The sequence below is a fragment of the Leptopilina heterotoma genome, unplaced genomic scaffold, assembly GCF_015476425.1.
Source record: "Leptopilina heterotoma isolate Lh14 unplaced genomic scaffold, ASM1547642v1 Lhet_64, whole genome shotgun sequence".
In the NCBI taxonomy this organism is placed as follows: domain Eukaryota; kingdom Metazoa; phylum Arthropoda; class Insecta; order Hymenoptera; family Figitidae; genus Leptopilina; species Leptopilina heterotoma.
In genome coordinates this window covers 496,931-510,434 of record NW_025111150.1, presented here as the reverse complement: position 1 = coordinate 510,434, position 13,504 = coordinate 496,931, and the positions used below count along the sequence as shown (strand labels likewise).

Below are 13,504 nucleotides of genomic sequence, written 5' to 3'. Positions count from 1 at the left end.
GTAAATTTTACAAAAAAAAAGCTAGTAATATCTAATAATTTTTAAGTAAAATTTACTAATCAATAGTAATTTTTACTAATTTATAAGTAAAGTTTACTAATAAATAGTAATTTCTACTAATTTATTAGTAAAATTATTAATTAATTCAAAAGCAAAAAATCAGTCACTAATATTCAAATTAGTAAACATTTTTACTAATTAAAATTTAAAAAGAATATTTATTTACTATTATCTTTATATTGATAGTATATTATCAGCAACAATTCGCGTGCTAAAGCGCGCGGCCAACTTTTTAGGATCAAATTAGAAATTTTAAAAATAATAGAATTTACAAATTTGTAATTCAGTTTTGTTGAAAACACTAAAAAAAATCCAATTTTGGAAAAATTACAAATAATTCCAGAAATTCTATTATTTTCAAGAGTGATTTTAATTCTTCTCATAAAATTCAATTATCTTTCAAATTAAAAAAAAAATTCTCGTCAAAATCCCAATTATCTTTAAATAAATAACAAAATTCTTCCCCAAAGTTCAATTATTTTCAAATCAATTTCAAATTCCCAAAAATAGTACACAAACATTTAATTTTTTTCATAAATAATAAAAATTTCCCAGGAATTCAATTATTTACAAATATTTGATAAATTCCTTCGCAATAATATCTTCATGTTTTTATAACAATATTTTTATAAGTTGTTGAATTTAAAATTTTTAAAATTCTTAATTCCTAAGGAAAAATAATATTGATTAAATATTTATTTAAAAAAAAGTTATTGTGTGGACAGACAGAATGAATGAATGAAATACGAAGATTATTACAGTTAATTGTTGCATATACAGAATTGATAGAATATAATATAATATTGCATCAAGAGAAATGAGTCAATTTTAAAAATTGCTCTTCGTCCATCCATAAAATCTAAATAAAAAGTTGACATTTTAATTTTTTTTTTCTTGATAAAGTGTAGAGTTGTAATCGCTCAACACTTTTTTAAAGTATACATGTCTATAATAATTGTGATGAAAATAGAATACTACGCACGTGTCGACACGTGACAATACTAATGTTTCGTGTGGCAAAGGGCAAAACGAACTTAACACATGGGGCTTTCACCTGATGAACATTGTTATTGTGGTTATGTCGTGGGACAATTCACACCTCATTACTTTAAAATCAACAACCCCTCAAACTATCATCAATTCTTCAATCACCCTTTAATCAAAATATTCTACTTTTTCTTTATGATGACAATATTCTTTTACAGAAGCTAAATTAAAAAAATATTCTCAAAATTAAAAATCTGTTTCGACTTTTACGAAAGTTTTTACTCTGATTTTCATTTTCATTCTGACTTTGATTTTGACTTTCGTTTTCACTCTGATTTTCATTTTGACTCTGAATGTCATTTTCACTTTGATTTCGACTTTAATTTTGACTTTGACATTGAAATTAAAAGTCAGAGTCAAATTGAAAGTCAAAGTGAAAATTAAAGTCGAAGTCAAATTCAAAATCGAAAGTCAAAGTCAAAGTATTTTTTAAAACCGCACCCCTGAATTTTCAAATAAAAGAAATTTTTATTTATTTCTTCTTAAAAATGTAATTTTATTACAATGATTTTGCGTCACGTTTTAAAAAAATAATTTATAAGTTCCTAAATTATTTGAAATAGAAATAAATATTTATTTAATAATTGTTAAATATCACGTTTTAATTTTTTTTGCAATCAGTAATTTTTTTTTATTGGAAAATTTCTGTTCTTAATTTTGTGTGTATAAGGATATCTAGTAAAGGACGAAATCCAAATAGATGGCAGCATTAAACAAGCTCGAAAACGGACAATCGATATTCACATAATTTCTGTAGTTTGTGTGACCCTTATCGTCTGATGATAAACAAAATATAGATTTTTAACTTAAAATACAAAAATGAAAAATAAAATTTAAAAATTAATATAGAATTGAAATAAAATCAAAATAAAATTATAATTATCTTTAAATAAATTCACAGTAATATTAAAAGTAAATTAAATTAAGTTAAAAGAAAATTAAAGTAAAATTAAAAGAAAACAAAACAAAATTAAAAATAAATAAATAATAATACATAATAATAAAAATTAATTAATTAGAAAAAATTAAATTAAAATACAATACAAAACTGCAAAGTTTCTTTTTAAATAAATATATTTTCACTTCAGAGTTCGAGTATAAAAACTTATATTTATTGTTTAGTATTAGATTATTAATGTTTTTGGTTTTACAAAAATACGTATCTCTAAACATATAAAAAATGTTAAAATTATTTATAAATAGATTTAGTAAAATTTTAAACTAAGTTGGATAAAAAATCTACAAAATTGTAAAAATACTTGAATTAATACATTCTTCTTTACCTTAAAAAAAGGTTTTTTTTATTTTATTTCTTAAATTATTTAATTTTCGTATAATTGTTGACACTTGATTATTTTGACATTGTTTTGACGAATTTTTTCAACTTTCGAGCTTTCCACGAACGAATAACTTCTGTTTTTACTTCATTGTTTAGAAAGCAGTAGAGAATTGCAATAAAGCAGCCCTGTAATTAAAAATCGAAAATTAATTGAATCTCAATTTTGTATAAATAAAATAATTAAAATCAAACAACTACACGCAGAAAAAAGATCGGAAAATCTTTTTTCCGATTTTATTTTTTCAAATAAAAATTTGTTTTCAGTATGTATAAAATAACTAAATAGTTATTTGATTTCAAAAAAATATTAAAAATGATGATAATTACTTGAAAAGATACGAAAAGTAGATCAAAAAAGAGCCAGATTAATTCCACTCGGGGCTCCTTATAGAAAGACAATCCAATAAATAAACTGTGATGTGTTCCCAACAATGGAATTAATATTAAAGTTGAACGAGCCCATTTTCTGAAAAATTTCCAACAAAATAATTTTTTTTTCCTTTTTTAAATTTTGAAATAAGGTTCAAAAATTACCTGTATTGCATTTTTTTTCTCTGTAGAAGAACGGATGTTTTGAATTTCACAAAAAGTACTCGTACGATATTTAGAAAGAGAAAAAAATTAAACTGTAATTAAAGAAAGTTTTTTGTTGTATAATTATTCGGTATGTGACAAAATTTCTATTTCTTCTTTATGAAGAATAAATAATAATTTAAATAAATATTCAAAATGAAATATTGAATATTTCATTTGAATATTTATTTCTACTGGCAAATACACTTACCAAAATTAAGATTTCTGTGGGAATACGTATTATGAGGAAGGTATGAGAATTATGATTAGTTGTCCAGCATAAAACATCTTCAAATATTATTCTAGCAATTATCCATGGAATGGTTACAATTACTGGTAGGCCTGTAAAAATGTCGTTTCATTAAATTTGTAAAATTTATTATTATTATTTATTTAAATTTTTTTTAAATTTCAGACTTCTCACACATCTACTGAAACCTACTATTTACTACTATTTTTACGTTATGCTACTATTTGGTTACTTTTTTTTAGATTTGAGCCAATAAAAGCTACTGTTTCTATTTTTTTTTTTAATTTCCACTATTTTAAATTCGCTAATACTAGAATTAAAAAAATTATAATCAAATTCTTTAAAACGTTTCAATTACTGTCAAAAAATATTCGAAATTCAATTATTTTTTATATTTAATATTTTTTTATCAAATTTCGCAAAAGAATTCAATTATTTAAAGAAACAATTCAGAAAATGCATCCAAAATTCACTTATTTTCATAAATAATGAAATTTCAAAAGAAATTCAATTAATTTAGAATAGTTATCGTTGTCCCAAGTAAAGCTTTTTTTCCGTGCACTGATTCAGATTATTAATCATTTTAAAGGAATTTTTTAATTTTAAAAATCAAAATTTTTAAAGAATAAGTAATATATATATAAAATTATAATTTAATTGACTCACCCCAGCCTATTACAACATAAAGGGTGATAGTATTTTTATCTGCAGAAAATAACGAAAATACCAGTCTATGAATATATAAGCCTTCCATCAATACCCATGTGTAATTTGCCAAAATGCAATATTGCCATATACTTGTGATTGTCTTGCAAAACCAAACCTAAAATTTAATTAAATATTCATCGAAATTAACTCTTTTCATTTATTTCAATTGCCAATTGAATTTTATGTAATTTTAAGTCAATTACCAATTGAATTTTATTCAGCTTATAATTGAATTTTGTTCAATTTAAAATTTTAATAAAATCCCCCTAATAATTAATTATATCAATATATAATCAGAATAGATAAGAAGGAGTAAAAATATATTGAAAAAAAAATTTATTTGCTTCAAATAACCGATTACTTGTCTATTATCAAATAAATATTTACCTGAATCAAATAATTTTTAATTTACAACGAAAGGATCTAAAAAATTGAAATTAATTCAAAAATAAAATTAATCGATCACTTGGTTTTGAAAAATCATTTTTTAAGAATTAATTTCAATTTTTTCGATACTTTCGTAGAAGATACGTAATTTTTTATTGAATATCTAAAAACTTTGAGAAAAAACGAATAAATTTTATGTAGTAAATTTTTTCTTGTCTTCCAGAAGTATTGAAGAAAAACGTGTTTCAAAATCTTCGGCCTCTGAAGAAGTTAAATTTTAAAAAATCACAACTTTCACAATTTTCATCGAATAAAAAAATAAAAAAATACGTGTTTTCTTATTTTTCATAAGAAACCCAACAAAATTATTCCGTTCAAAAGAAATTTTATTAGTGGAAATTCCTCTCGGAATGACCCAATTAATAATTTAATAATAAAAATTGAATTCGATTAAACGTTAATATACTGAACATTAAATTTTTTTTTATTCGAATAATCAATTATTTGTCTATCGTGAAATAAATATTGACTTGAATTAAATAATTTTTGTTTAAATCTACCCCCAGAAACAATATTTATATTTCTCTCAGTGTCAACTAGACTTTTTATTTATTTCAAAATAAATTTTATTTAATTTAAATAAAATTCTATTTTGTTTAAATAAAATTATATATTGTTCAAATAAAATTTTTTTCTGGGTGAATTAAATGGCGTTTGCTTCAAATACTAAAATTATTGGTTAAATTAAAATTTATTTAATTTAAATAAAAATTATTTGATTCAAGTATTTGAAAATTCTTTACAGTATCAAAATTATTTTGCCAATAGTTAAGTAAATCGGTTATTTGAAGGAAATAAATTTTTTTTTCAGTGTATAATAATGATGATAATAACATTGTGTTGGCTGATAAAGAACTTCTCTCCATCCCTGAAGACAAAGTCTTCAGTGAGTCCTGTTCCCTCAACAAAAAGCCAATCCTTGAGAAGGGATATGAACGCTCTCAGAATAAATGATGCAAACAAGTGCATATGCAATCTGTTTCGTGAATTCTGCAATTTTCTATATAAAAATGCATTAGCTCAAAATACTCATTATTGATAAAAATACTTGAACGTACCTGTGTAAATAAAAAACAATAAAAGCAATGATTAAAGTAACGCAGGATGTTGCATATCCAATTTGTGAAACTGCTTTTATTCTCGGTAACCATTCCTGTAAAAAACAATTAATCAAACAATTAAATTTCGTAAAATGCATTGAAGAATATAACAACTGTTGATGTTACATTTTCTGTCCATTTTTTAAAATTCATTTATTTAGAATTTAATTCAATTTTGCAAGCATTTTATTGGTTTTCCCTTCTGCACCCAGAGAAAAAGTTTATTTAAATCAAATATGATTTATTTGAAATGAATCCGAAAACTGGCACCCAGTTGGCTCTAAGTAAAAAATATCTTTTTTCTGGGTGTCGAATGGAAACACTCAGAGAAATGTTTTATTTGAAACAACTATAATTAATTTCTTTGAGTAAAATAAAAATATGTTTGTCACAGAATCTAAAAAATTTTTTTATTTGTCTTAAATAAAAATTTTATTTATCCATGGTTGGCACAGAGCCGGGAAATTCTGGACAAACAATTGTTAATAAACAGGAGATAATGACTCATATAATAATTGGAATCGTTCTAGCAATAGTTTGGGACCAGCAAAAAATTTTTCTACTAACAATATTGTTAGTAAACAAAAGATAATGTTCGTACAAAAAAAAAATTTTCCATCTTCTGCTGATTATCGGCTGTGTTTACTTTTTATGAATTGTGAATTAAATTAATTTTGATGACCCAGATATTAATTGGAATTGTTCTAGCAATAGTTTGGGACCAGTAAACGATTTTTGTACTAACAATATTGTTAGTAAACAGAAGATAAAGTTCAATCAAAAAATAATTTTCCATCTTCTGCTGATGATCGGCTGTGGTTACTTTTTAAGGATAGTGAATTAAATTAATTTTGATGACCGAGATATTAATTGGAATTGTTCTAGCAATAGTTTGGGACCAGTAAACGATTTTTGTATTAACAATATTGTTAGTAAACAGAAGATAAAGTTCGATCAAAAAATAATTTTTCATCTTCTGCTGATTATCGGCTGTGGTTACTTTTTATGAATTGTCAATTAAATTAATTTTGATGACCCAGGTATTAATTGGAATTGTTCTAGCAATAAATTGGGACCAGTAAAAAATTTGTTGACTAACAATTGTTAGTAAGCAGAAGATAAAGTTTGTTCAAAAAATAATTTTTCATCTTTTGCTGATTATCGGCTGTGGTTACTTTTTATGAATTGTGAATTAAGTTAATTTTGATGACCCAGATATTAATTGGTATTGTTCTTGCCATAGTTTAGGAACAGTAAATAATTTTTTTTTAATTTAAAAAAATTTCTGGACAGAAATTTTTTTAAGTTTTGACTGGAATTTTGTAAGTATTGACCTGGAAAATCCTGAAAAAAGCCTGGAATTTTATATTTATCATTTTGTGGCAACCATGTTATCACAAATAATAATTCTAATTATAATAATAAATAATAAGTATTTCCATACAAATAATAAATAATTTAGTAGTATCTAATATTTCTTTTCTCTGAGTGTAATTGACTAAACAGATTAAAACTAATAATTTCTTTTGTACAATATTGTTATCATCAAAATAAAACTGAAAACTGGGACATTGTCAATACTATACATAAAATTTTACTTACAAGTGTCAAATTGGAGTTGAGAATTTTTTCATCATATTCCGTTAAATTTAAATCGTTTAATGTTGTTATGTACCTCTCGGACAGAATGCAGAGGGAATAATTACTCCACGATGCACCATTTTTGTCCTGATACCATTCACCATTTGCCAAACATTCTCTAAATGCAATTGCAGGCTTTGAACTATGGTCCTTTAAGAATATCGAAGGGCATGGCAATTTTGCGATTTGAGAAACTTCTGTTCTGGGCCAGCACAATATTGAGTCGAAAATTGGTGGGCAAGAGGCAATTGTTTCATTTATCGTCGAATTCATGTCTGCAAATTTAATTTAAATTCGTTAAGAAATAAATGCTCACGCAGAAAAAAAGACATTTGTCTTGTTGGAACGAACTAAATATTTTATTTGGTTCAAATAAAATTTTTATTTAAAATTTTGAAATTTGATAGATTAATTCTAAACACGTACTTAGATATCTCAAAACACCCGCGCAATAATAAATGGAATAAATATTCATTCAATTTGATTCTTTATTTGGAATTTTGAAAATATTGAACCAAATTTTGAACTATAGAAATCGACAAAAAATCGTTTTTAAAATTCATGTAATATATTTATTGATAAGGTATTATCTATAAATGAAGTTTTGAAGAGTTGGGAAAGACTGTTAATTAATTGTGTGCAACGATGCTTTCCTCGCGCGAACGTGTCACTCTCGTATGTTTCCATGGATACAAATAAGTGCGATACGTTCGTCCGAGGAAGGACGCAGACTAGTGGACCACACATTAGATTAAAAGCTGACAATTCATCAACTCTTATTATCTTATCACACATGTCATAACGAATTCTAAATTTTTCTCTTCAATACTATTTTTTTTAAATCATTCAAAATATTATTTATGTTTTTTATGCAAGACAATTACAATTACAATTTGTTTCACTCTCTAAATCCGAATTTGCTAAAAATGATTAATTTTTAGTAAAATCCTTATTGACTATTAACATCAGAAATTAGTAAAAAATAATTAAAAGTTATTAGAAAATTACTAATTATTAATCAATAATTTTTTTGTGCAGGGCAACTTGTTTCACTCTCTAAGTATAAATTAGTTAAAAATAACTAATTGTTAGTAAAATCCTGACTGAATTTTTTGCTTCAGAAATTATTAAAAAATAACTAAAAATTATTTAAAAGTTCCTATTTATTAGTAAATAAATAATTATTAATAAATAAATTTTTTGTGCAGGACAATTTGTTTCACTCTTTAAATCTAAATTAGTTAAAGTTATCTTTAACTAATTTAGATTTAACTAATTGTTAATAATATCCTGAGTGACTTTTTACTTTAGAAATTAGTAAACAATTAAAAAATAGCTAAATATTATTAGAAAATAACTAATTATTTGTAAATAAATAATAATTTATTAATAAATAAATTGAATTGAATTAGTTACAGAAAATTTTTGTAATTTTAACACAATTTCAATAATTTTGACGTTACCTAAAAGTTAATTTTAACTAATAATTTGTCAATATTAACTATTTAATTAGTAGAAATATTACTAATTGAATCAGTACAACTGAATTTTTATTATTTAATTAGTTTTTTTTTACTAATTCCAATTTCAAGAGAAAGTTAGTTATTTTCCTAAAGTTTTAAATGTTCAAATGAACAAAAATTTTTTTGTTTAATTATTTTTTTAAATTTTTGTAAAAACAAGAAAACTATTAAAAATTATAAACATTTAATTAATTAAGAATTAAATATTTCGTTTTATAAAAAAAAACAAATTAAAAGAAATAAAAAAAATATCGTCTCATTTATTTTAACGTTCAAAATGTTAGTAACATAGTTAATTACACTGTAAAAACAAAGTCTTGAAGAACTTACAATTCGAACGGTTTTTCTTAAATTAAAAAATTTTAAATCCTTAATTTTTTTAAATTTTGACTATTTTTGGATTTAGAATAATAAATATTCAAACGAATTCTTAGTTCTATAATTAGTTTCGTAATTTAAAAATAATTTTGATTTTTTATTACTAGATAATATTTGGTATAATGTACGTAGTTTTAACACAAAATCGAGATGAACAAACTGACATATTTTTTGCAGTGTATTTTGAAAAAAATATTTTAAAAATTGAAGAAATAATGCTAACCTTTTAGTAGTTGATCACATTTTAATACTTGTTGATTTTGAAATTCAAAAAATTTTTGTAACATTATTATCTGAAATAGAGAAAGTTAATTAATTTATTATTAGGATTATAATTATTAATATTCATTATTATTATTATTATTATTTTTATTATTTTTATTATTATTATTATTATTATTATTCCATTGAAAAAAATGTATTTGATTCAAATAACGGATTATTTGTCTATTATCAAATAAATATTTACTTGAATCAAATAAATTTTATTTAACTGATAATATATTAATAAATATTTATTCTGATAATAAACAAGTAATAAGTTATTTGAATCAATTAATTTTTTTTCTGTAGACTATTATTATTTAGTTTTTTTATTATATTTTTATTAAAATTGTCATTATTGTTAAATATAATTATTATTATCAATTATTGTCATTATTTACTAAATTATTATTTAAATATTTTTACAATTAAAATAGAAAAAGAAATTTTAAAATAAAAAAAAGAAGTTTTAATGCTGAAACTTTTTTTTTTCTCTTTATGAATGAATTTGTAAAAGTAAATCAAACATTACATTTAATCTTTTATCAGACAGTTTAAATGTCGCTTCGATGAATACAATGAGAAATTTTGAGACTGTGAATTTATAATGTTTGACAGTAGCATTACAAGAGATGACTTTCGACCTTTTCTCAGAATGCGTGAAATACACCATACAAATTTTTTTAAAGGATTTTAGGAAAGTGAAATTTTTTGCGCAGTATTTCAATTTATTGTTTGTAAACACACTTTTAGAGTGAGTCTATTGAAAAATTATTCTTATAAGAACTTGTTTGAATTTTTGAAAAACTTTCATTTGCTACAATTTTGTTGTGTTTTTTGTTTTAGAGAAATATAGTTGAAAATAGTTGAATGCAATTAATTAGCAAAAGGTTATAAATTAATTATGTCAGTTGAACATTTACAAATAATAAAATAAATCACTTAAATTTTTTCCAATTTTTTTCACTTTTTTGAAATTTTTTCTCCGTTTTCAGAAAAAAAGGAATTTTTATTTAAAAATTGTTAATTAAAAATGGGTACATTTTATTCAGTTTAAATTATTTTTGCGCGTTAAAAATAAAATGGAACTTAATAAACAGTTTTCACGTTCCTCGCGATCTAAAACGAATCATTTCGTAAATAAAGAGAAAATTTTTTCCGAGACAACTTTTTTTTAAGTGTTCTTTTCTTTTTTTCAAAATATAATTTTGAATACCGAAAATTCTAATCGAATGTCAGTTGAAAAATTAAAAATGGCAAAGTATTTTTTGTGTTTAAACTTTAAATATTTGTTTAGAAATTTTTGACAAAAATTTTGGTCATTTATTTGAAAAAAAAATTCGAATTTTGAATAGAATTTCTAATTTCCACTAGTTTTTGTTATTATTATTATTAAATTATTATTATTCTATAAAGAAAAATTGTAGACTTACTTGAAAAATATTTTATGTCTGTACAAAAAGTTTCATCCTCTTCGTTAAACGATTGTTTGACGTCTGAACAGTTCGCAGGATTTCCGAATTTGCCAGATACTTGTTCTGAATTCACGATTCAAGTCAGCGCAAGCGCAAACTTAATTTTAATTGTTGAAATTCGTCCAACATTATAATAAAAATTTTTTTAATTATAAAATTTGAAATATTATTATCAATAACTACATTCGATAATATTGTCCATTTTTTGCTTTTTTGGTAACATTTTTAATTATTTTGTAATTACCATAAATTTTCGAAAACAAAATTTTCCTTTCTATTTTTTTTTATTTTTTAATATTTTAATTTTTCGACTTTTTCGAATAAAGCAGAGTATTAATCAATAGTGAATTTTTATATAAATTTTACCATTTTTTGAATATTGGATTCTATTTTGAAAATCCGTCCTTTTTAGGGTCGGGAGTATAATAAAATACAATGACTTGCGAAACAATGTACTTCTGTGCTTTTATTTCATTGTGTTACAATTAAAATTACAATTGTGTTTAACTAAATAATTTATATGGAGTATTTCTGTAAAATAGAATTTTCTTCTTTTATGTGTGAATATTTATATGTAAAAGGGAAAAATTATTGAAAATTTATGTAGAAAATATTTAGAAATATCATTCTCTATAGATATATTTTGTTGTACCTACGTCTGACTGTAATTACATTTTTCTACTTGGATCAGAAACTTCTTATTAATTTGTTTCAATTACTTTTTTTCATTGATAAAATGCCTAAATTGGTAGATCAAAATTTTATCTCTTTATAATTTGAACAAATTGGTTATTTATTAATGATGCAATGATAGGAATGATTCGTTAATAATCGTTACATATAATTAGAAATTTTGCAATAATAATTATTTTCTAAAATTTGTGAAAGTATTTTAATTTTTTTGTTAACTTTATGATATGTATAATATTAATTTTGTTTGATGTGAAAATGGTATTTAATAATATTTTTATTTATTTTTTTTTGTTGAGAATTTGCACTGCCCGTGTGGAAAATGAAAATTGGTCCTAGCCAGGTCCTATCTATTTTGCCCTGTTAATAGCTTGGTCCTAGGTTGGCAGTGTAGGTTGGACCAACAATGGGTAGTGATGCGATTCTAGCCTGGTCCTAACTTGGGAGCCTAGTTAGGACCAGTTTATGGGTCCATTTTAGGACCTAGAAAGGACCATCTCAGACAGTATTTTCTATTTCATTATAATTTTGATTAGTTAATAATATTTGTTAAAGAAATAACCTAAATTATTAATAATAAGTATTAGTTTTAATTAATTATTATTTTTTTCAATTAAATGATGACCAAAAGCTAATTCATAAATAATGTTAGTATATGCAGAGATTAATATATATTCCTCTAATATATACATTAAAAATTATAAAAAAATTAGAAATTTGTTAATTAAATTATTTTACAGTATATATAATCATTAAATTGCATACTTATACGAATACAATGCAGAAAAATCGGAATAAACGCAAACCTAAGAAGTAAATAAAATCTAACGCACGCGGGAATCGAACTTACGACCTACGGACTACGAGACTAACGCCCTAACCACTATGCTAATGAAACTAGTTGAGATCAAAATTTTTATTGTCAGTGACTTGTGGACTTGCTTTTGATGATTCAATATAGTAATTATTGACACTAATACACGATAATAAATAAAAAAAATAGTTTAACAACAACAATAATAATAAAATAATATCCAAATATAAAAATTCAAAAATTAATATTTTTATATTATATCAAGAAAAAAAATATCTGTACATTTTCGTTAAAAACAGGTTTTTCATTGTTCTCAATCATTTTTAACATTAATTTCTTGGTCTAAAAAAAATATTCGTCTTTTGGACTTGGAAATTTTTCCTAATTAATTAAGCGGGTGATCCACTTTTTAAAAAAATGTCAAAAAAATTTATGTTAAAAACACGTTTTTCATTATTCTAAATCATTTTAAGCATTAATTTTTTGTTGCAAAAAATTTTTTAGACTTGGACTTAGAAATTTTTGCTAATGAAACTAGGAAGCCCAGGTAGGTCCTGGGTTGGACCTGGGTGGGTCAGCCCACATTCGAATTGCAATATCTCTTAGTGTTTAGCACCAACTTAAACGAAACTTAAAATCAGCGAACGAAATTAGAAATATATTTTACTAATGATAATTATATTGCAGTCTGTATCTGTTTAAATAAATAAATAAATTTTGCTGTTTTATTAACTTTTGTAACAAATTACTTAAAAATTTGCAGTTTTTTATCTAACTTCGCGATTATTACACTTGAGTAGTGAAATATGAAGATAATTTATAATTTTAACAATTCAGCATTTGTTTAAACAAAAAATTGTTGTTATTTATTAATTCTTAAGACAATAAAGCGTCTAGACACTTGTAGTCTTTTAAAATTTTGCAATTAACTAATCTGAGTATTTACTTATTGCAAAATTAGCAAAAACTGCTAGTTTCTAGGTTGATTGTGTAAAAAGTTAGTAAATAACAATTATTTGTTTAAACAATTGCTGAATTAATAAATTAATAAATTAACTTTATTTTATAGTATTTGTATAATTTTCTGATTTATGTCAAACAATAAATTGTTTAAATAAATATGATTATCAATTAATTTTATAAATATTAATTGAGAATATTTATCAATTTTTACATGTTTTTCATGTATCAATTT

General features: G+C 23.0%; 2 protein-coding genes across 2 annotated transcripts in view; one reads left to right on the top strand and one right to left on the bottom strand.

Moving 5' to 3' along the window:
- Window positions 1–13,504, top strand: part of LOC122509911 — a 195,987-nt gene that overhangs the window by 95,563 nt on the left and 86,920 nt on the right. The gene's annotated exons all lie outside the window — the stretch shown is intronic.
- Window positions 2,375–10,812, bottom strand: LOC122509904 (secretin receptor-like). Its single transcript, XM_043624228.1, has 9 exons — window positions 10,764–10,812; window positions 7,127–7,440; window positions 5,483–5,577; window positions 5,259–5,424; window positions 3,936–4,092; window positions 3,231–3,361; window positions 2,981–3,072; window positions 2,774–2,912; window positions 2,375–2,572 (listed from the first exon to the last, which is right to left on the bottom strand). Exons 2-9 carry the CDS (start codon window positions 7,436–7,438, stop codon window positions 2,459–2,461), a joined length of 1,206 nt encoding a protein of 401 aa, XP_043480163.1. The 5' UTR covers window positions 7,439–7,440; window positions 10,764–10,812; the 3' UTR covers window positions 2,375–2,458.